The sequence below is a fragment of the Colletotrichum orchidophilum genome (genome assembly GCF_001831195.1).
Source record: "Colletotrichum orchidophilum strain IMI 309357 chromosome Unknown Scaffold_55.1, whole genome shotgun sequence".
In the NCBI taxonomy this organism is placed as follows: domain Eukaryota; kingdom Fungi; phylum Ascomycota; class Sordariomycetes; order Glomerellales; family Glomerellaceae; genus Colletotrichum; species Colletotrichum orchidophilum.
Window position 1 is genome coordinate 274,468 of NW_019173011.1, and position 21,996 is coordinate 296,463.

The window sequence follows — 21,996 nt, forward strand, 5'->3', positions numbered from 1 at the left end:
AGCTAGACAATCAACAACTGGTATTGGTATCCAACCAGGATCAGACTTGGATATTAAACAGATGAAAAAGCAAACAAGGGGTAGTTAAAGACCAACCAGAGACAACGAAAACTTGCTCGAATCTGCTCAGCCTTCCTTCCAAGACACCAAAGTCTCCACTTGAGCTCAACTTTGTCAAACCGCTGAAAGCTTTCCTTCCATCCTAACTGAGGAAGCCGAGTCTCGTCCTGTCTAGTTTGAGATGATGTTGCGCCTATATTGCAGATCCCCTTGCGTGGGTCACGCCCGCGCCGTTCTTTCGGGATCGGAATGCTTCCAATCAACCCCAGCTCCCCGTCGTGGCTCGAAATTATGAGAATTGTCGTTGGTGGCTTGGCCGTTCGGTTGGTTTCCGTGTCACCATCCTCGGGGTATTCGTGATGATGTGCATAGATTCTGGTGGGATAAATATGTATATACAGCACTTGCCTGCTCTGAAAACTCAACTTGTTTAATTCCCTAGTATTCCTCGTTGCTGGGGTTGCACTCGGGTACCTCCAATTCACTCTTCCATTCTCCTATCTGTTTTGCTTCTTCGTCGAGAACCCAGTGCATCAGCTTCACCTTCCACCCATCTCCTTCCTTCAAGCTCGACAGCAGATCTGGCGCGCATCCAACCAAACACTCGACATGCGCTTCTCAATCATGGCCGTCGCGGCCGCGACCGTCTCCCTCGGCGCAGGAAATCCTCTCCACAGCACCCGCAGCACCCCGGTAATCACCATAAACTCCACCCTCCCCGTCACCTTTGGCGCAATCGTCTTCCGTGCAATGGACATGCTCGACCTCTTTGGCCCTCTCGACGCCCTCCAGCTCGCCGCCTTCAACCGCCGCATGAACCTCCACCTCATCGCCGCGACCCTCGACCCCGTCACCACGGCGCCCCAGTCGGCCGGCATGAACGCCCACAACTCGTCGTGGTGGCCGACCATCCAGCCCACGAATACCTTTGAAGACGATCTGGACCTCGACGTACTCATCGTGCCCGGTGGTCCCGGTGTTCGGGCCCCCGGGCTGGAACCGATTGTGGAGTACGTGAAGAATTACTACCCCCGGGTCAAGTATCTCATCACCATCTGCACGGGTGCCAGCTTTGCTGCCAAAGCGGGTGCTCTGGACGGGAAGAGGGTAACGACTAATAAAGCTGCCTGGGAGCTTATTACTTCCCAGGCCCCTGACGCCAAGTGGGTTTCGCCGGCGAGATATGTGGTTGATGGCAATATCTGGACTTCCTCTGGAGTAAGTGAATCCCTATTTCTGTCTGTACACACACACGCGCGAAGGGCGTTACAAACTGTGGGAAGAAACTAGCCTTGACTAATGTTGGTTCAGGTCACCTCTGGTTTGGACTTGACTTTGGAGTTCATCAAGCAAGTGTACGGCGAGGAACTGGCGACCAAGGTCGCCAGGATCATGGAGTTCGTGCCCCACCCCGCCGACTGGGACCCTTTTGCGGATATCAACGGCGTCGAGCCGACGTACAAGTAATGGTGTTGGGGCCGGGACGACTGAAAAGGGGGGTTAGAGGCAGCAACTCGGGCACGCTCTGTTTAGAGATGAGGATATCTAGAGCGCATAACAGAGCGGTACAGCTTGATTACATTTTCCTTACAAAGCTAAGCGTAGAGAGTGGCTTTACCACCACCAGCTTATTGACCTTATTGACCGTACTGGTGGTTTTATGCAAGCCACACTCGTACTTGATAACTATTTTTCGTTCATACAACCCAGTTGACGAGGGATGATACCTGCCAGCGCCCTCTCTTTTTAAACTGCTCTAGTGCTAGGAATATGTCAAGTAATCCGAAGAAGTTCTTATACGTCATTGAAGGCAGCTGGTGTTTTATGGCACTGGAGCAGATAATGTCACGGAGCATCTTATTCTTCAGGTCGACCGCATGGCTCCTGTCGCCTAGGGGAAACCCGCAACGAACATGAACTTAGACTAGAATTTAGGCAGCGCTCTCTTCATAATAAGAAGATGGGAATTGGATGTCACTATACTTGGCTGTTCGAAGAAGTTGCGGGGGTTAAAATGTTGAACTTCTAGCGAGATGCTTCTCCCGCCAACTGGCTTGTCGCTGGTATCACTCCTCGTCAAATGCATTACACGATCCTTCCCTGGGTATATTCTGACACTGATCACGAAGAGAGTATGGAGACAGAACCGGGGCCCTGAAAATATCCAGACGAAGAAATCCCCCAAGAACCCCCTTTTACGCCTGGTTTTGTTCACCAATGCAACACGATGCGCGTTGAACTCTGAGAGTAAGCCTGAGAAATATACGCTGCGCCCTGCCTGGATTCAGGCCGAGTGTACTTCCGTGGCGCGAGGCTGGGAGAAAGCTCGGAGTGAGCGGCTGTGTGACGATGGGACTTGAACGTCGCTTGTCGAGTTCCAGGTTCCATGAATTTCTGTGCGAAGAACGGCATGGCTTCACTTCCGTCGCATGTCTGTGTATTCTATTGATATACTCGTTGACTTGAATATACAACTGGTATACATATTTGTGACAGATTGATACCGCTATCGACTATTCCCTAAACTCATGATTGCTTGTTGGAATGCGGTCCAGGAAAGGTGAACACCAGAGACAGGAACACGGAGTCCATCTGTCCTCTAACGAGCCAATCTCTATACTTAGTAGCCCAAATGTACGGCTGTTCTGGCCACGTTCAGCAAGGGTCTGAATGCTCATGGCTGCTGCGATTCCCTCATGAAGTCGGCCGTTCACTTACACCAGAGTCAAAGTTGCCCCAAGACTGGCTTATGATCAAGTTTTCAATGTGTCCATGATTGCGGCATGGTGGAAAATTGAGTGACATGTCATCGGACGAGGAAACATAGAATGCCACAAAACCCACGACATCATCCCGTCTGATCACGTCGATGCACCTCCAATCGAACCATACGAGACTGAAAGTCGTTCATCATGTCACTCAGGGTTTCGTGGGGGCGCGTGGGGGTTAGGGGTCCGCCCTGCATAATTTAAGCTAGCATTCATGACGGGAACAACACTCCTGCACAACGACACAAGTCAAATGCGCGGCATTAATCATGCACCAACGCCCCGCTGGGAGGAGCTTGGGCCAGCGTCATGCTAATTAGAGGGTTTTACGTCAAAGTCAGCAAACCCTGCAAAATTGCCCTCGGTGTTGGTTTTCCGGTGTGGTCACCGGTCACCGGTCACCGAAGCAAAGAACGCTCACCGAGAATGGATGTCTCGAGATGGCATAGCCGAACGACGCGTCGTTCAGGCCATTTTATAGACGAGACAGTGAGTCCCATAGTCTGAACCGAGATCCCGGGGCCGTACGCAGCCAAATTCCGAGTGTTGCCTGCCAGGGAAGGATGAATACTCAGCCGGCGACTCGAGCTTCAGGTTCACGATATCTCTTGAGTGTCATCTTCCGAGGCATTTCGATAAACACCGGGTGGTGCGCGGTAACCGCCACAATCAAGCCCAAAGAGTATGCAAGCCCAGAAGTCTATGGCGAATCGTTGGACTGAGCTGGCAACTACTCCCGACTTGCCCGAATTACACGCCCGCTGGCTTGTAAAACGGGCTGCCAAGTGACCCCACTGGCCCAGATACGAACCCCTGAGCTTTTGAAGAATCTCTGAGGCTAATCGCTGCTAGATGAGACGAGGTTCCAGATCCCCAGGCACGAGGTCCTGTACCCCGGCTCGGCAAAGTGTAGCTCATGTACGGCATCGGGGGAGTAATCGGGAGGAACCGGAGCGGAAATCTGGGGTAGCTCGGGTTGAACCTCGACGAGGGCGCATCATTCCGGGGCGGCTGGCGGCAAACGGGGCCTGTAGGAAAGCTCGGTTCTGGGAAGGCCACACTTGCTGCCGTGGTCCATGTAAGTCTTGTGTATCCAGTCAAAGGTGGGCTTAGAATGGAGGGAACGGGAGCGGCCAGTCGTGATGATGTGGGCTTGCGGATGGGACAAGCGTCAACAACATCGTCCTAGCCACAAGGCTGATGACACGGCTGTCAACGTGTTAATTGGTAAGGTGGAGACGAGGCCTCGGGCACGACGGTCCCATGATCTGACAATATCTGGTCGTCAGATTTTAGGAGCCCCTTATCAGGCCGAAAGGAGATGCGCTGAATAATTTGGCCGAGAGATAGCTCGTCCATGTAAGTTTTGACCGCAGTACGGCCAGGAGGTCATCCAGGGGCTCGTGTCGTACGGTGCTGGTAGTGGGTGAGTGACGGTATAGTCATATCATGCCAGGTCGATCGATGTTCGGACCATACAAAACGATCCAACCTGGGCCCTGTCGGGCGCCTGGCGATATGCAGGCCTCCGTAGCCAGCGGCAAGCACACAGGCCGCGGCATTGACGTTTGCGGGTATCCTCGGTAGGCGTATCATCATTCCCGACTTGATCGGAATGTCAGATTGGTTATAGGCGAGGGCAGGAGCTTTTGGGGCCGACGAAGCCGTGATGCTCCGGCGTGTCGGGCCAGCCGGGCTCGCTTGGTAGCTCATTGGGTTGGGTGAGTCGAGAGGCAGATCTCGGGCCCCACCAAGCGCCGGAACGCACCAGCCCTGTTTAGATGGACCGACTTTGCATTGGAAGCGGCCGGCCAAGACTATGAGTGACAGAATTGGGTGGCGTGCACATTTTGCATCACCCATGACAGGCGAGGTATCTGTGCAAGTTCTCCAATCGAATCCAAAGGGTTTGGACGAGCATGGATGGAGGCTTTTTTGCACGCATCCTGCTTCTCCAACACGGGCGACGGAGCCAAATATGGTGCGGCCCATTTGGGAGTGACCGAGAACGGAGTCGTAAACGGGCCTTCTCGATCATTATCTCTCTCTAAGCTAAAATCGGTCGAGTCGAGGCTGGAAGTGCCTCATGCACCAGGCAACGTGTTTCATTAGCTGGGCTCAGTCGAGCTTGGCGGGTTGAGCGATGGAGCATTGAGTGATTAATGGAGCTGGGGTCTTTTTTTTTGGTTCGACATCTAAGCTGAGCCAGACTTTGAGTAAGAGAGTGCGGTGGGAGCCAGCGGGGGGCGGAGGAAGGGGGGGGAGGGGGCCGTGGGAGCTTTGGCGCGGGATGAATGGTGAGGTGTGCGAGTGAGCTGTTTGAACCCTGTCGCATGTCGTGTCTTGAATCCAGTTGAGGATGATAATAACAACAAAATCCACCAAAATAAACTGGAACGGTGAGAGGATCACAAAAAAAGGCGCCAGAGAATTGGCGTGGACCACGGCGGTGTTGCATGAAGCCTGGAAGTGGCAGTGGCTGCGAGAGAGAGAGAGCAAAGGTGAGTCGACGGGGGTGTCGGACCTGATGCTGTTGGACCGGGGGGTAGCTGCGAAAGTGATGTAACGAGGGGCAGGCCAGCAACGAGGGGCAGGGGCCAGGGATAAGGTGCCGTAGCTGACTTTTTTTTTTTCCCGCTGTTGCTGGAAACCAAGGGAAAGCTGCCCCTCCATGCCCCTCCATACCTGACAATTCCTGACCCTGATAATGCCTGCTCTGCTCGAGTCGTTGATCGGTCCGGTCTGTCGGCTGAAAGTGACACCACCAGCCAAGACCCGCTGCGGAATGGATATGGATGAGGTGAGGGTATCGCTGGAATTGGCAGAAACAAGTCATTGATGAGTAGTTCATCATGAGATGAGATACGGCAGGACGAAGCACAGACAAAGTTGAGGTGTCAAAAAAAAAAAAAAGGAGTGGGAAGGAAGGGGAATGTCGACGCCACGACCGACCCGTCCGACAATGCAGCCTGCATCCGAGCTTGGGATGGCAAGACGGACCTGTCCCAAGGACCCGAGCAGCATCAGCATCAGCAAGCAACATCAACTAAGGTAGTCCAAGGTAGATTGGTAGAACAACAACGCATCCCACCTTTGGTTGTGTTCCCCGTCATATCAATTGGTCCAAAAACTTCAAGTACCCGGAGGATATCATACTAACGCCACAAGCGTTAGCAGCGCGTTCCCGCTGGATGCCCCGCCATGCCCGTAAAAAGACGCACCTGCTTGGACTGGGTGGATGAGAGGCGACGAGAGGACGCATGGGAAGGAGTTGGAGAGTTGGAGAGGTACGAGACACGCGTTACTGGGGGAGCTCTGGCCGGTCAAGGTACCTAGGTAGCAGAAAAAGTGTGTGTCACTCACCCACTCACCTCACCACCTGGCGTCGACCGGGCAATCACCACCTCAATCGCCGAGTCACCTCACCGTTCTCGGGGCGTCTGGCCCCCCCCTGCGGAGTGGCCGCACCTGGTACCTCCCTAACTTGCGTCAAGTCCGCCTTGGACTCCCACTCCTGCCTGCTTCTTGCTTGCTCCTGCCACGGCCGCCGGCCTTGCGTTGGATCGACCAGCAGAGACCACCCCACCATCTTCCCTCAACCAAATTTACTATATCTCGCGCGCCCTTCCACCGTCTTCCATCTCTTCCGTCCCTCCCTCCCTCCTCCTTCTGACATTGAAAATTCTCTTCTACACATCAATCCAATCTCTGACCTCGTCGAACAAACCGACGTGATCCCTATTCAAGGTAAGACCTAGCTCCTAACAGCTCCCTCAAGCTCTACAATCTCCTCCATCACCCCACCCGCTCGCTACCTCGATAAATACCCCGCCTACGCATATCGGAGACACCCGTCGTTCACAAACGCCTGAGAAAACTCAACTGACTCCTGCAACCGCCAGACATACCGCAAGCATCAATCACAACAGACAACATGGCTCCCATCAAGGTCGGCATCAACGGCTTCGGTCGTATCGGACGTATTGTCTTCCGCAACGCCGTCGAGCACCCCGAGGTCGAGATCGTTGCCGTCAACGACCCTTTCATTGAGACCAAGTACGCTGTGAGTATCACCCCACTTTACCCCTCCATGATGATATCACATCTGTCACGACAATACCAGCCTCATCGGCCACTGGGAAAGAAATGAGCTAGCACTCTCGATCCTGTGACCCAGGATACTGAAGCGGCTCGTCCCAATGGCATGATGTGACTAGGTCACGAAGAAATAGTTGGGACAACATTTGCTGACAGACCACTACCACAGGCCTACATGCTCAAGTACGACTCTACCCACGGCATCTTCAACGGCGACATCCAGCAGGATGGCAACGACCTCGTCATCAACGGCAAGAAGGTCAAGTTCTACACCGAGCGTGACCCCGCTGCCATCCCCTGGAAGGACACCGGCGCCGACTACGTCGTCGAGTCCACTGGTGTCTTCACCACCATCGACAAGGCGAAGGCCCATCTTCAGGGCGGTGCCAAGAAGGTCATCATCTCTGCTCCCTCTGCCGATGCCCCCATGTACGTGATGGGTGTCAACGAGAAGTCCTACGACGGCAGCGCCGACGTCATCTCCAACGCTTCTTGCACCACCAACTGCTTGGCTCCCCTCGCCAAGGTCATCAACGACAAGTTCACCATCATTGAGGGTCTCATGACCACCGTCCACTCCTACACTGCCACCCAGAAGACCGTCGATGGTCCTTCCGCCAAGGACTGGCGTGGTGGCCGCACCGCTGCTCAGAACATCATTCCCAGCAGCACTGGTGCCGCCAAGGCTGTCGGCAAGGTCATTCCTGAGCTTAATGGCAAGCTCACCGGCATGTCCATGCGTGTGCCCACCGCCAACGTCTCCGTTGTTGACTTGACTGTCCGCATCGAGAAGGGTGCCAGCTACGAGCAGATCAAGACCGCCATCAAGGAGGCTGCTGATGGTCCCCTCAAGGGTAAGCTTTCAATCTCAATACCGACAATGAACTATTGAACATGAGCTGACTGTTTTAAAGGCGTCTTGGCCTACACTGAGGACGACGTCGTCTCCACCGACCTGATCGGCAACCCCAACTCCTCCATCTTCGATGCCAAGGCCGGTATCTCCCTGAACGACAACTTCGTCAAGCTCGTCTCCTGGTACGACAACGAGTGGGGATACTCCCGCCGTGTCCTTGACCTCTTGGCCCACGTTGCCAAGGTTGACGGCTCCAAGTAAATGTGCGGTACACATGAGGCTGTCGCGGAGGGGAAACAGGACCGAAAGTGTCCATTAATGAGATGATAAATCAACGAACAACAAAAGCAGTAAAATGAAGATGGGCAGGTCTTTCAGGTGGGAGGGCCTCGAAGGCCAGGGAGGATTATGGTTGTCTCTATCCTACAAACAAACGCCCCCCAAATATATGCCCGTATGACGCCTATGAAATAGATTATGCCTACCCATCACAGTCTATGCCGATGCACAGTGATCACATTGTGGCCCTGAATTTTGATTTTTTGATCAGGTCATTTCGTGAGTAGGCGGGATTGATGCAGCGATTGTTCGTGTCAGATCATTCGCGACGTCCAGCTATGCTACCTTCCTAGCTACCTAAGCCTTTGCAGTATGAGATGTGACGAGTCTTTGAGCTGTGAGGGGCTGCTAGTGCGGGGTCGCTCCATGCCCGCATCTGGTAGCTCTCTTCCACCCCGCGCGTCGTCGCCACTACTGTTGCTTCAGAGCATTTGAAAAAGAACAATCCAAGAGAGATACAGCCATTATCTGTTGATCCAGAAGATTCTGATAGCCCTGTTGATATTCCATACAAGAGACGGCGTCTAGACTTCACTGGTTTGACGAAGGATCATGCAAAGGGCATCCAGAAGGCTGCCATATCCCTTATTATAGATGCCAACCTTCCCTTCAGCGTCTATGAGAACCCTGCCTTTCAGTATATGATCTCTGGGATCAGTACAAAGCTGCAAACGCTAGTATGGTCTGCCACTTTAATGGTTAATGCCCTTTAGTGTATCTGGAAGCAACAGAGGATGGATATTCAGCAAGAACTTCTCTATACTGACTCTGAAATTCATCTGGGCTGTGATCTATGGACCTCCCCTGGTCGCTATACTATTATGGGCGTCACTGCACACTTCATCATCAAGGGGAAGGGTTCCCAAGTACATCTGATTACAATGAGGAAGTAACGTAGGGCTCATAATAGCGTCAATCTTGTAAACACCCTAGAGGACTGGAGGTAATTCAAGACTAGGGGATCACAAAGTAGGTAAAAACTTTCATCTCTGACAACGCAAGCTCAAACAACACTTGCATAGTAAGTCTGATCCCTCGAATTGATCTATCTATGAAGGAGAGGTAAGATATAATGGCCAGAAGGATTCGTTGCTTTGGGCATATCCTCAATCTTGTATCGAAGGCATTCTTTTTGATGGTAAAAAGTTCAGAGACATCTGACCCATCATCAGTAGTTGAAGTTAAAAGGATACCGTGAATGATTTACTTCTAAGGTAATGATGTCCGCGTCGCGATGAAGAATGACAAATCCAGAAGAACTACCCCTTGCGTCCGTTCAGGAGGATATGGTGAACGTACAGATCGGTGATGCTTGATCTAAGCGATGCGACCCCAAAAGCAAATAACGGAAAGACTCTCAGCGATGCCTAGTGATCCTACGTATCAAAGCTTCTGGTGATGTCTCAATCGCCTATGGCAAGCTGGGCGGTAGCTACTACCAAAGCAGCCAAGCTCACTAATAGAGACAAATCTCCAAAGCTGAGTGCAATGACAAACGTCCAGAATTTCAAGGGATCTCTGTGATCGAACATAAGGGTCTTGAAATCGTTTGGGCTCTGAACGGTCATGTAGTCTTGAAGGCGCACCAACTTCTCTCCAAGGAGCGGGAAATCAGCACGAGCGGAATAATTGCTCCGTGTAGGTGGTGCTCGGAGATATTCGAACAGGAGGTTCTCTTGCCACCTCTTCGAGCATAAGTCCCAGAGGATGTCGTCTTTGTGTCGGGCCTCAAGCCATTCTTTTTTGGCGTGAGAACGCACTGTTCTCCGCGATGCTGACTCTTGAGCGAAGATAATTCCGAATGATACCAATATCTCCCTACACAGGTCATCGAAGGGCTGCTGATTGCCCTTATGTGCTTCCCCGCCTGACACGGCGTCTTCTTCGTCTGAAACTGTGTGTTCCTCGTCTGACCCAGCGTCCTGCTCGTCTGACACAGCGTCGACATCTGCGAGGTCGTTAACGAGCCTGTGTGTACTTTATTAGACATGGACTCGTAGTAACCAAACATGCAGATGTTTGTATCTTGGAAACATACTCGCTCAAAGGAGCCGTGGATTGCGGATCGCTCAGACAGATGACGGCGCAGTACGACGGATATGCAAAGAGACTTAGTGTCCGATTGCGCTCGTCCAGATCAAGATGTTGAACCATGTCGTGAACCCACACAATACGAAGCTTCCCGACCCAGTGAATATTTGAATAATAAATATTTGAGGCCATGATCGAGTCACGCTTCTCCTCAATCGAAAGATTAGAGGCCTTTATCCACGGAAGACTCCGTCCAAAAGTGAGAAGATTCATCGACCTTGAGTAAAGTCCGACTCATCCGAATATTAGGCACAACAATTTCTTGGTCACTATGACACAGAGGTTCACTTCACTTTCATGGTAGCTAGAATATGATGTCACTACGAGCTGGGAAAATAACATGGTCATAGTCTGGACAACAAGCGAGAATGTAAAATGAGTCGTGACAGGGAGACAACTATGCAGCTTAAGGCTGGGGTCGCAACTACCGAACAGAAGAAACCCGCAACGAATGTCTTGGGCACGAATCAACTCTGGTTATGACTCTTCGTCACAATTTGAACGCAAATTGACTTTTGTTCCCATAGGTCAGATCATCTCATGAGTAATGACAATCCTGCCCACGTAGTGGTGCCCTACATCTCTGGGACATCTGCCTCCCAGCTCATGAGCTTGGGAGGGGGTTGTCGCTTGAATACGATAGCATCCCACGCGCTCATGATTCTCAATATCAATGGCTCCGCATTGGTGGGTGCTATGACAGTAAGTCCGAATGCCCTACCATTGAAGCGCGCATAGCCGAGCGGAAGGGTACCAACGGGGTAGCCTGCAAGGATCGCAACACTTGTCCCTCGCCCGGTAGGTGGACCATTCAATACATCAATCTCATTCTCTCGGAATACAGCATCCAAGCCTTCGGCTCCCGTGTTGAGCCGCAAGGTCGTCGTGTACTCCTGGTACTTCTCGGCGGAGAGGTCGGCTGCCTTGACCACGTCTTCGATGTATTGCTGGTCAGAGGTCCCTGGGACTCCAGTGATTAGAATAAAAACTATCGCTTTCGTGTTTGCTTCCCATTTACCTTCTGGTAGGCATTCGGATGCGTGCTCTCTGTTGAAATCGACCAACTCCTGCAGTGTTTTGACCGGAGCTTGGTCGAGCCCTTCGGCGAACTCTTCGAATCCTTTGCGCAGGTCATTTGCTTCGCCATGTCAGTCTTCGTCAAGAATTTCACTGCGTATATTCGAAAAAGAAACATACAGATCAAGTCGTTGAACTTCTTGTCGTCCTCGGAACTGACGAGAGCAACATTGCGCTTCACCTTCGCACCAGACTTCTCCACGAGATCAATTGCTGCATTGACCGTTTCAATCTATATAAATATTGTATTAGTCTTTTTACCGATCCATGATGAAGCGAATCATGACTGTGAGGGTTGAGCTATGAATTCCCAGTTGTTGTGTGTAGTCTTCATTCGGTCGACAGACCGCCGGTCCCGATAACCATTGTTTTGTATCGAGAAATCCAATGCGAAGGTCTTTGAAGGCTCCGGTCAGGAAGTCGACGTGCGAGACATCCTTGATCGGCGTCAAAATGTCTAAGAAAGCAGCGAGGTCCTCGGGAGACTTTGTCATCGGACCGACAACGTCGGTCAGTTTAATACCAGGCAGACATCCGCGCGTGGATATCTTCCCGATAGTAGGTTTGATCGAGTAGAGACTAGCACGATCGCTTGGCTGCAATACGGAGCCCTCAGTCTCGGTGCCAAGAGCGAACGGCGCCATGCCAACTGCTGCTGCGATGGCTGAGCCTGAAGAAGAGCCAGCCGGAGTCTGCCAACAGTTAGCGTCGCTACGAAAGTCATAGGTGCGACTAATTTACGCTGTGGCCGAGAAAGGTGTCCGTTGGATCGATTCCGTCCTTGATATAAGGCGATTGGCTTTGTCTGCGCTCGGGAGAAGAAACGTCAGACTTCATCATCAGCTACGGTGTCAAACAATACTTACCCTCCAACCACCGAACAACCGATGAAGCCGCCAGACCCCTTGTAGCCAGCCATTTACTAATGTTATAAGTTAGAAGTGAATGAAAGACGCCTGAGATCAGATGAACCTGCCGAAAGGTTTGCCTTGCCGAGCAGAATCAACCCAGCATCTAAGAGCTGCCAAGTTTGGTCAGCACAAATATGGAGACCTTTTGAATCTCGTACGAACAGCTTGAACCACATCTGCATTGTTCTTAGCCTTGGCCTCCTTCAAGGCCCAGGCGCCGCATGTTGTCGGCAAGCCAAAGCTTGCAGCGGTCCATATGTTATCCTGTAACTCGAGAGATACGGATTAGATACTGGCAATCCAAACAAGACCGTCACAGACGCACCTTGACCACGAAGGGAATGCCATGGTAAGGGCTTCGGACCCTCCCCTCTGCGCGTTCTTGGTCCAACTTTGAAGCTGTCTCAAGGAGCTGCTCTTCTGGCACCACGCTGATGATCGCGTTGAGATGCGCGCCAGCCTTGTTGTGCTTGCGGATCTGTTCAAGGTAGGCTTTCGTGAGCTCAACAGCTGTGACTTCCCGTCGGGCAAGCAGGCGGCTGAGCTCAGTGGCCGTCGAAGTCAACACGTTGAACGCCATTGATCTAGTGGGCGATTTCTGGGGTATTGTTCCAAGCGATCTGGTGTTAAATGTGAACGAAAACACCGCTCATAATAGGGTCTATCGCACCTCTGAAGAAAATGCGCTTGACGCAGAATAGGAAGCCTGCAAATATCAGGATCCGGGCGATAAACAGATGTTTCATGAGATCTCCTGGGTACATCAGGCAGGGCTTTGGTGCGACTCAAAGCCAACTTCAAATGCGACGGCTTGTATGCAGTCTTCGCATAGAATCTGAAGAAGGGGAAGAAGGGGAAGAAAATGTGGAATGGATTGATACCCACGAAGTGATGTGCATGATCTAGGCAAGGCATGTAGGGTCCGAAGCGCTGATGAGGCCGATAAGTACATTGGGCAGCGCTGCCGCAAGTGCAAAGGGTTTGACAAACAATACAACGCAATTAAGCAAAGGGAGGCCATCGCCTCTACCAGGGTTCGATGATACTAGAAAGTGGGCACTTCTATTCCCAAACGTATCATCAAATAACAGCATTGCAGGCAAAAACAAAGCTTTGTTTTGAACGTGTTTGATTCCTCTTTGGATTGACTTGTTTCAAACTAGTGAATCTTGACCACCACTTTGCAGTGAGATGAGGCCTTTTGTGCTTTCCCCCTTCCATCGTTGACGCGCAATTGCCCTGGGCAAACCAAACTTGCCTTTCCACAAACAAACATCCAGTCCGCAGAAGATGAGGTTGATGGATATCTTTATAAAAGTACACACACACGCGCGCGCGCGCGCGCACGAACACATACAATAGAGTCCGTAGACACAAGCCTGATCATCTCCTTAAACGCCAGGCTGAAGACAAGGAGAAAAGGGGAAAAAAACAAGGCCGTCGAGTTGTTGGAGTTGATATCAGACAAAGTGAAGAAAATCCTACGTGTCTTGCTCGCTCAGAGAGACTCAGGGTGGTGTGTTTTTCATACATGATGGGCCGCCGCCCATATTTCGACCATACGCCATCTCGCCGCGGCCAGCCTCCGAAAAAAAGAAGGGGTTTGGTTCATAATACATGTCATTAGGAGGGCCCTAATGCCCGTATCCTTCTGTCTGGGTGTATCGAATCGCTCGCGAAGCTCTCGTCATATGGAGGCGTTGCGTTCTCCGCTGTGGAAGAGGAGGTATCGACCAAAGTCTTCGACTCGCCCTTGTCGACATCCTATGACAACGTTCCGTTGGCGGCTGACACTGTGACCTCGGCGCGCCATGAGACGCCCTCCTCCTGCGCCCAGCGCCGCATGATCCTAAGAGCCGACGATACGGCTTCCTCCACGGTCGTCCACGGGCCCATGTTCGTGCGCATCGCTGGGACTTCGACGCGCTCCGTCGAGTCGAATGCGGACTTCCATACATTTGATCGACCTCTTTCTGCGCCAATAATGTGTACTGCGTGAGTTGCTGGATCGAGCGACCAGTAGCACTTGATGAGCTCCTCATGGATCACGCCATGCAGCTGCCAGAATAGTGCCTCCAATGGTTTGCTCTTTCGTACATCGTTGCGCATGACGTTCAGCAACGGCAGGATGCTGCTCCACTGCTTGGGATCCTGTGCCTTATTCTCTATACGCCGCGACTCGAACAACGCTCTAAAGCTGACCATGAATGCCATCGCCGTTTCCAGTCCGAGCATCATGCTGAGTTTGATGTCAGAGTCTGAGACTGGAGCACCCCGGTCGCCGTGCTTTCGCTCTAGCAGTATGTCGCGCTCGTGCTTTAGCTTGGTGCCGAGTTTGCTGAATCGGCTCCAGCGGTCACGGAGCGCCTGGATCCTATGAGGGTTCGCCGCTTCTCTGCTGTCGTCTCTGGTTTGCGGCCGGTCTCGGTCTGATGACGGCGGCGCGGGAGTTAGGCTGTGGCCGTCCCCAGGGGTGTTGACCGAGTTGCTTGACGCCACTCTTGACATCGATGTGGCCCCTTTCGAGGGTGTCGAGGGCGTAATGAGCTTGGAGGAGCTCGTGATTTCTGACGTCCGAGGTCGCTTCACCGCGATCGAATCGCCAACATTCTCGGTGCTGGTGATCGGTCGCTTCCGCGCCTGCGGCGGTGGAGGCTCTATACTCACTGACCGCTCCTTCTTGACGTCTTTTCTTGGGGGTCCTAGGGCTAGTAGCCTCTGAACCGACTTGGTGTACTTTTTGCTGTACTTCAATGTTACCATAAACCTGCGAGGTTTATCCTTCGGTCTCTCCTTCTCTTTTATTTCTCTTCGGTCATCTTCTTCCCTCTTCACTACTACGTGTGGTCTCTTGCCGCTTGTGGGTGAATCTGGGGGCTGTGTTTTTTGGCTTGGATCGGAGCCTTTCGTTGGAGTATTTTTCATTCGGGCCAGCTCCTCCTCGAGCATTGGGGGAAGTGTCGGAGAAAGGAGCGCCGGAAGCTTGACGGGAGATTTTGGCCTCTTGATAGGCGGAGGTGGCTCTGCTCGTAAGGACTTTTGCGGCCTGTTGTGCTCGCCAGGATCATCTCGTCTCTTATCTTTCGATCGAGAATCGGATTCGTTCGGTAGGTGCAACGGGGATAGTAACGGCGGAACTGCTGACCTCGAAGACGCCGTATCAGTTCGTGCCCTACCGCTGGAAGAGGGGCTGGGTCTGTTGCCATTGATAGAGTCGCCTCGCGCACGGGAAATGGGAGACTTGTTCGCGCCTGAGCCTAGGGCTGCCTTGAGAGCAGATCGCCCGTTCGGTAATGAAGATGAGCTTGTGCCCAACTTGCCGTCCTTTTGCGGCGTCCTGTCTTGTGACGAGTGCATCTCTTTTCTTCTCGGCGTATCGTCTCGAGGTGTTCGCGATCGCTCGTCGAGCGGTGTGCTAGCTTCGGGTTTCGCTCGTTTCTGAGGTCGCAGTTCACCCTCCACGTCCGCGACTCTTTTCCTCTTCTCTGGGGTATCATTGCTGTCCTGGGCTGCCCTAGGCCTAACTTCGGGTCTGCTCGTTCTAGAATAGGTCAGTCAGCCTGCAGACATGGAGCGCAATGAGACAAGCCCAAAGTCGTACCTTTCATAGTGGGCGCCGTCGCGTGCCTTATGCGCCTTGACATCCCTTGATGCGTCCGTTTCCCGATGTCTGTATACATCCGTCCTCTTGGGTTCGCGGTCAATTCGACTTTCTATCAAATCCCTTTCCTTTCGCGAGACGTCCGTCTTGGGCGTCGATCCGGAGTCGGGAGGAGAATCCGACACCTTCTTCTGCTTGTTCTTATAATCACTCAGTGACAGCTTCGTCACATTCTTCCTTTCCATTTTCACGTTCGAGTCTTTTACAGCTGGTGGAATCGGCGGTTCTTCGCGCATATCATAGTACGGGCGAGTGAGTAGCATACCGCGATCCGCGTCGGACAACAGCGTCATGTACTGCAGGCGCTGGTATTTGTACTCCTCAAAGGTCTTGCTATGATCGGGCGGGACTCGAAAACGCTGATCGGGGGACACGGAAAGATGATGCGGTCGATCGGGCAGGATGCGCTGGGCCAGCAGTTGGACCTTTTTCGCCGCTGCTTCCATGGTTTAGTGGCGTTTGCATGCCGTGGGGGCATGAAGGAACAAGAATCGCAATATGCGCGGTCGTGAGCGCAAGACAAGAGGGTGGGATGGCGCGGTGCGATGGTGGTGAATGAATTGTGGTTGGATAGCGAATGTCAGGATTGCGGTTAAACAACAAAGACTCGCGATGGTTGGCAACCGATGCAAGATCGATGGGTGACGCAGGGGGTGGAATGGGCGCCGGAGTAGAGCACAAAGCTCTCTCCGCAGCCCACAAATGTATTGATTCGAGCCGGCGGCAATGGGCGCCGACAATTAGGCAAGCTGGTGTTGTTGTCCAGGTTTGGGCGCCGGTGAGGATATGTCGTGATAGCGTGACGTGGGTGTGCGGTGCCGCCCTTACGTGGGCTACCTAGGTAGATGAGGCGGATGGAGTAGTAGTGTTTTTTGTGGTAAGGATCGAAAGACACGCGAGCAGATGGTATCAATGAAGCTATGGGCGATGAGTGCGGCGTTGTTCGGATGCGACGATGGCGGTCGCGACCTGGGCTAGGTGTCGAGCGAGACTGTTGTGCTCGGAGAGTTCTGGCGGTGGTGGTAGTTGGGGTCGTGGCAGTGGTGTATGCAGCGTCCGAACATCAATCCTTGCAGCAGCGGGAGGTCAGAGGAGCCGCAGCGCATTTCCCGGCGTGGCGTGCTGCTGGGGGATTCGATGGGTTGAGATGCGATGCGAAGCCAAGCTCAGCGACGCGGCGCTCAGTGGTGCAGGTCAATCGACGACGCGAGTTGAGGTTCGGGTCGGTGCGAGGAGGTGTAAGAGCGTCGTCCCCAGCAGGCCTAGAGAGCAGGCAAGCAGTTGCGCCGGATCCAGACGGGGTTGAGGACGGGACGACGTGCCGCAGGTCGATGATACGGGGTGGTACAAGGGTCAAGGTAGGAGGTGGTATTGGAAAGGGTCGAGGTCGCGGGTCTTTTGGAGGACGGTGGACGGGACCTCGCGAATGGGGTGGGTTTTGGACGTGGATGGGAGGTTCAGGACATTGTCCACTCACTACCTACGTCAGGCAGGTAGCGCGGTAGCGCGCTAGGTACCTCAGCTTACACTGAATGGACGGGGACCAGCACACTGCCCAGGTGGATGGTGCGAAGGTGGAGGGGAGAAAAAGGTGGATGCCGAGCCTGACCTGGCAAGTGGCAAGGTAAGGTAGTCCAGCCCAGTTGGATGGGTTGAGGAGCCTTAGCCCTGGCATTCACCGTACGGTGCGCCTCTGTACGATAAGAGTGGGATGGAGTTCAGGACCGGTCAGGTAAAGAAACAACTTTGGAAGGGCACAGGCAAGATTGGTGAGGCCGGCGCAGCTCTGAAAGGCAAGTAAGGCAAGACACGCGCTATCTCGCGGCCAAGCCAGACCAATGACAGGCGTGGACGGCAACTGCTGGACGCAGATGATGCGAGACGGCAGGTGATGGAGGTTGTCTCTAGCGCCAACTTATTGAACCTGGAATTGGATGTGCGAGGTTTAGATCGGTGGTGCGCCTGGGAATTGGGTGCGGCGCGTGCGTGCTTACAGCTTGCTTCGGTCCCTAAGGGATCCCGACTTGGGCCAACACCCATACCCAGTTGCGCGGTAACTACCCTAAGAAAGCGCCCGAGCTGGAATGATATTGTCATGTACCCGTCCAGTTTACTTTAACTGTACCCCCCAAAAATTGCTTACGTTATCAACTCAGACACTACGAGGTAGAAAAGAGTTTGTGGCCGTCGACCACGTCAGGCCGCTCGCTGGCCGGTAGGCTTGCTGGAGTCAATGACCATGCCGCGACCATTGGGGAGGGGAAGGTGGCATGGGAATTTTACGAATCCTACCTAGGCCCATTTTACCTAAGGCACCCGTGTAAGGTAGCTCGGGGGGGGAGGGGGCGGCGGGGGGGGGCGGCGGCGGCGCTGATCCAACGCGCTGTGGTGGAGGGCTATCCCAGGTAAAAGAGGATGGGATGCAAAAATTGTCCGACAAGGCGGCTAACTCACCCAAGGCCAGCCACAGGTTGCCGCCATTTTGGGGGTCCACATTGTATCAACATGTTTGTTCATACTTGTTTGAACAACCAACAGGTCCGAATACTGTCTTTATCCGACACAATCTATAGACTTGCGGAGACAATACGCTTCACTGTGGCTTGCCCGATTCAAGTCACAATTCAGAGCAGTCAACATGTTCCAAATCCAGGCAATTAAGAATCTTTCAACAAACACAGCTTAGCGTGGTCACACCCAACGGGTTTCTGACAGACGTTTACGCCATTGGCAAGTATATCAACACACTCGATGACCAAGTTACTAGAAATGTAGGCGTCCGCTATAGGCGCAGCCTCTCAGTCTAGAGTCGTGTCTCCAGGCAAGGTACCTGAACACAGGTAGCCTAAGGTAAAGTGAACAAATATCTCATGTACAAGTGCTCTCGTTCGTATGGAGAATACACCTTGGTATTGTAATTGAATCCTTTGCGCCGTCTTCCCTGGTATCATGCTGTACTCAAACGCCCAATGCATCAACTCCCTTTCTTCAATGCCTGCCGTTTGTCATTGCTACCGGCCCGTATTGAGGGCTCAGCCTACGTTTCTTATTTGCAGGCTCTTCTTTCGACGCCATTTGTCTCTCCAAAAATATCAGTCTCTGCTCGTAAGCTATTACCTGCCTGGCCATCTGATCGACCTTGGGCCCAAGTGCGGCTTCCGTTGGCTGATATCTGTCAATGTGCTGCAGAATGGCCTGGTAGAGGCTCTCCGTCGTCAAGTTGTTCATTTGTGCGTCGACACCCATGAAGTTGTGTTGCACAAACTCAATCTTGCCCTCGGCGGCCTGCACCTTTTCCTCTGTAGCCACAAATCTTTGTTCAATGTCGTCCAAGCGCTGGTGGTCCGCCCGGAGATCGTACGCCTGGGTTTCCAGGAGGCGAATTCGTTCAGAATGCTCGGCCTGGCTATCGCTTGCTAACTTTGCCGACTCAGAAACAGCCTTGATGCTTTGGTCAATCATCGATAACTGCGCCTTCAAGGCTTCAATCGCAACCTTGATTGATGCCGAGTCGTTTGACGCGTGCCTTTGAACTGCTGCATCCGCAAAATCGGCCGGCTCTGACAAGGCGTGTACGGAACGACGTGGACTCTGACTGGACACAGCCTCAAGCACCCTGATCCGCGTATCGTAGTCCTTCAACTTTCCTTCGTATGAAACGGCGGTCTTCGAGTCACTAGTCGGTGTCGATAGGCGGCTGTTCTCTGTACTACGATTCGATTTCTGGTCTGACCCTTTCTCGAGCGTCTTAAGTTGAGCCCACGAGACCGCGTCCGTCTGCAGCGTTGGCATTTGTCGCTCCACAATGTCGATTCGCTTCTTTACGTCCTCAATCCACCTATGGTATGTCTCGAAAACATGAACGTTCATGTTTTTGAAGGCTTTGACCGCTAAGAAGTTGTCGCCATCTGGTGGGCGTGGTATTTCTGAACCAAGTTTCTCTATGCCCGACTGGAGCTGCGTCATTTCGGACTTTAGCTGCTGAGCCTCTATTTTGATATGCTCGTTAGCATATTCGAGTTTCTCAACACCTTTCATGACGTAGTCGGTGTCGGATCTTAGTTGCTGCGTGTTTGTCTTTAGGCGCTCAGCGTCGCACTTGATTTCGTCAGCGCCTCGTTTAAGGCAGTCGGTTTCCGACTTTAATTGGGCAGTTTCAGACATGATCTGTTCGACGTTTGTCTGGATCTTCTCTGCGTGGGAATATTGCTGTTGAATGTCAGACCGTAACTGCTCGACACCGGATCGACTGATATCTGTGTCCGATCCGAGCTTCTTGTGTTCTGCCCGAAGGACAATAATATCTTCCGCAGCCTTCTTGACATTCTGCTCTAGTCTTGGCAATGTTGTCGCAACGGCACTGCAGCTGTCGCTGATGAGGTCGATATCCATCTCACCGAGCTTGCCGTCGTGCTCGAGTACTTGATTCTCTAGCTTGAGCATTCTGTCCTCGTATTGGTTCACAAGCGTCTTGACTTCCGTCAGCTCGTCGGTCGTAACAGCATTTTGTTGTGGCGGTGCCTGAGTCGACACAACGTCTGGCTTTTTCTCTTGCAGCCGCTTGATAGATGCGCCGTGGTCATCGGCCTTAGAAGTCAGAGACTGGTGACGATCCTGCAATTCTTGAACCTTCTTTTTCAGAGCCTCGTTCTCGATGCCCAGAGCCTCACGCTGGAGAGTCTCTGTTGAGAGGCTTTCTTGAAGTTCCTCTATCTGTTTCTTTTGTTTCGCAGAAGCTTCTTTATGTTGTTTCTCTAGCGCATCAAGGCGTGTATTGAGCCGTGTCTCGAGTCCGTCCTGGGCGCTAGGGACAGCTTGGCGGCGATCTTTGTCTTTCAGCTGCAGCTCGGTCATAGCCTGGAGCATAGCAGCAGCATATGCCTCCGCTGAAGCCTGCCATTGTTGGTCTGCAATCTTCACCTCTCTCCGTAATGCATCTAGTTCACCGGTATCTCTCTTCTCTAGCTTCTGATGGTACTCTCTCAAGGACGGAAATTCAGCATATTTGGGGTGCGACTGGGCGTGCTCCCGCTCCCGAGTTTTAGCCCGCGCCTCAACTACATCTTTCCGCAGCTGGAGTGCGCCCTGTTCGTTACTTCGCTGAGTAAGCTGCCGTAAAGCTGCAGTGATCTTTGCCGTTGATGTTGTATCGTTCGCGGATCGAGGGGTTGGCGGTGCTGAAGATGCTGGTGCCGAAGATGCTGGTGTCGTTGATACCGTCGGTGGTCTCCTTGGCGCTGGAACAACGTTTAGTATCAGCTCCCTAGCCAGAATGATACTCTACCCTTACATGGCTGTGACCCGCGGTTGGGACGGGGTTCCATTGGTATGCCCGACTTGTTGAGCACTGGCGAAGAGAAGGTTCGTGTGGGAGGGAGAGTATCTCGTTGACCAGCGGGCGGCGGCGGCCTCAACGGGTCTATTTGTGTCTTTGATCGATCACGATCAAGATCCTTGGGTCTATCCCTTTCTCTTTCCACCTCTCTGTCCCTTGAGTCGTCCCTGTCTCTATTCCAGGCTCGATCTCTTTCAGTCTCTCTGACCCGCTTGTCTGGCGAAGTCGATCGTGATGGTGAGCGATGATAATCTCGAAAGAGGTCGCGGTCTCGGCGGTCTCTCTCTCTTTCACCGTCTCTTCGATCGTTGTAGTCGTAGCGGCTGCTATGGTGGCGACTATCGCTAGAGCGCCTAAAGGATGACGACGACGACATGGTTCTAGCGGGCGGAGTTCGGACTCTCAATCGAAGCTCGATCTGTGTTTGTCGTCTCCTTTAAACATGAGATCATGTCCAGGCCGCATACTCGAAATATATGTTGCGGGGCTTGCGCGCAGGGAAAGTGTTTGCGTGTGCGCAGGTCGCAGGTGAGGCGAGGGAAGGTAAGGTAGAAGGTAAGGTTAGATAAAAGGTAAAAGGTAAGGAAGGTGAGGTATGTATCTTCGGTGGCAGGAACGAAGGTGGGGTGAGATTCCCGGAGGATTAAGAATGAAACCCAATGGCGGGAAGGAGCGCATCAAGGTCGATTACGCCTGTTCACCTAAGGGTCACTTTGTTAAAGCTCTGAGGTCGAGGCTCTAAGGTACAGGGCGTGCTAGGGAGCTGCCTCTATATGAGGACTTTCTTTTTTTTTTTTTTT

General features: G+C 52.7%; 9 protein-coding genes across 9 annotated transcripts; 2 read left to right on the forward strand and 7 right to left on the reverse strand.

Annotated features, from left to right (window-relative positions):
* Positions 1-669: 669 nt before the first annotated feature.
* Positions 670-1,527, forward strand: CORC01_07101 (DJ-1/PfpI family protein; the record flags this gene model as incomplete). Its single annotated transcript, XM_022618739.1, has 2 exons — positions 670-1,278; positions 1,372-1,527. 2 exons carry the CDS (start codon positions 670-672, stop codon positions 1,525-1,527), a joined length of 765 nt encoding a protein of 254 aa, XP_022474839.1.
* A 2,298-nt stretch (positions 1,528-3,825) lies between these two features.
* Positions 3,826-4,541, reverse strand: CORC01_07102 (uncharacterized protein; the record flags this gene model as incomplete). The annotated part of the gene is made up of 3 exons (XM_022618740.1): positions 3,826-3,980; positions 4,046-4,096; positions 4,241-4,541. The coding sequence occupies 3 exons, from the start codon at positions 4,539-4,541 to the stop codon at positions 3,826-3,828; spliced, it is 507 nt and encodes a 168-aa protein (XP_022474840.1).
* Positions 4,542-5,236: 695 nt separating this feature from the next.
* Positions 5,237-5,656, reverse strand: CORC01_07103 (uncharacterized protein; the record flags this gene model as incomplete). Its single annotated transcript, XM_022618741.1, has 1 exon — positions 5,237-5,656. A coding segment is annotated over one exon (420 nt), but the record flags the coding sequence as incomplete, so codon positions are not given.
* A 1,106-nt stretch (positions 5,657-6,762) lies between these two features.
* CORC01_07104 (glyceraldehyde-3-phosphate dehydrogenase) lies at positions 6,763-8,043 on the forward strand (the record flags this gene model as incomplete). Its single annotated transcript, XM_022618742.1, has 3 exons — positions 6,763-6,891; positions 7,096-7,780; positions 7,841-8,043. The coding sequence occupies 3 exons, from the start codon at positions 6,763-6,765 to the stop codon at positions 8,041-8,043; spliced, it is 1,017 nt and encodes a 338-aa protein (XP_022474842.1).
* A 1,481-nt stretch (positions 8,044-9,524) lies between these two features.
* CORC01_07105 (uncharacterized protein) lies at positions 9,525-10,275 on the reverse strand (the record flags this gene model as incomplete). Its single annotated transcript, XM_022618743.1, has 2 exons — positions 9,525-10,089; positions 10,160-10,275. The coding sequence occupies 2 exons, from the start codon at positions 10,273-10,275 to the stop codon at positions 9,525-9,527; spliced, it is 681 nt and encodes a 226-aa protein (XP_022474843.1).
* A 512-nt stretch (positions 10,276-10,787) lies between these two features.
* On the reverse strand, positions 10,788-12,780 carry CORC01_07106 (uncharacterized protein; the record flags this gene model as incomplete). The annotated part of the gene is made up of 7 exons (XM_022618744.1): positions 10,788-11,173; positions 11,231-11,350; positions 11,410-11,521; positions 11,637-11,981; positions 12,156-12,211; positions 12,359-12,464; positions 12,526-12,780. 7 exons carry the CDS (start codon positions 12,778-12,780, stop codon positions 10,788-10,790), a joined length of 1,380 nt encoding a protein of 459 aa, XP_022474844.1.
* Positions 12,781-13,964: 1,184 nt separating this feature from the next.
* Positions 13,965-16,307, reverse strand: CORC01_07107 (uncharacterized protein; the record flags this gene model as incomplete). The annotated part of the gene is made up of 2 exons (XM_022618745.1): positions 13,965-15,741; positions 15,802-16,307. 2 exons carry the CDS (start codon positions 16,305-16,307, stop codon positions 13,965-13,967), a joined length of 2,283 nt encoding a protein of 760 aa, XP_022474845.1.
* Positions 16,308-16,924: 617 nt separating this feature from the next.
* Positions 16,925-17,536, reverse strand: CORC01_07108 (uncharacterized protein; the record flags this gene model as incomplete). Its single annotated transcript, XM_022618746.1, has 2 exons — positions 16,925-17,280; positions 17,389-17,536. The coding sequence occupies 2 exons, from the start codon at positions 17,534-17,536 to the stop codon at positions 16,925-16,927; spliced, it is 504 nt and encodes a 167-aa protein (XP_022474846.1).
* Positions 17,537-18,849: 1,313 nt separating this feature from the next.
* Positions 18,850-21,572, reverse strand: CORC01_07109 (uncharacterized protein; the record flags this gene model as incomplete). The annotated part of the gene is made up of 2 exons (XM_022618747.1): positions 18,850-21,098; positions 21,152-21,572. 2 exons carry the CDS (start codon positions 21,570-21,572, stop codon positions 18,850-18,852), a joined length of 2,670 nt encoding a protein of 889 aa, XP_022474847.1.
* Between the last annotated feature and the right edge of the window lie 424 nt (positions 21,573-21,996).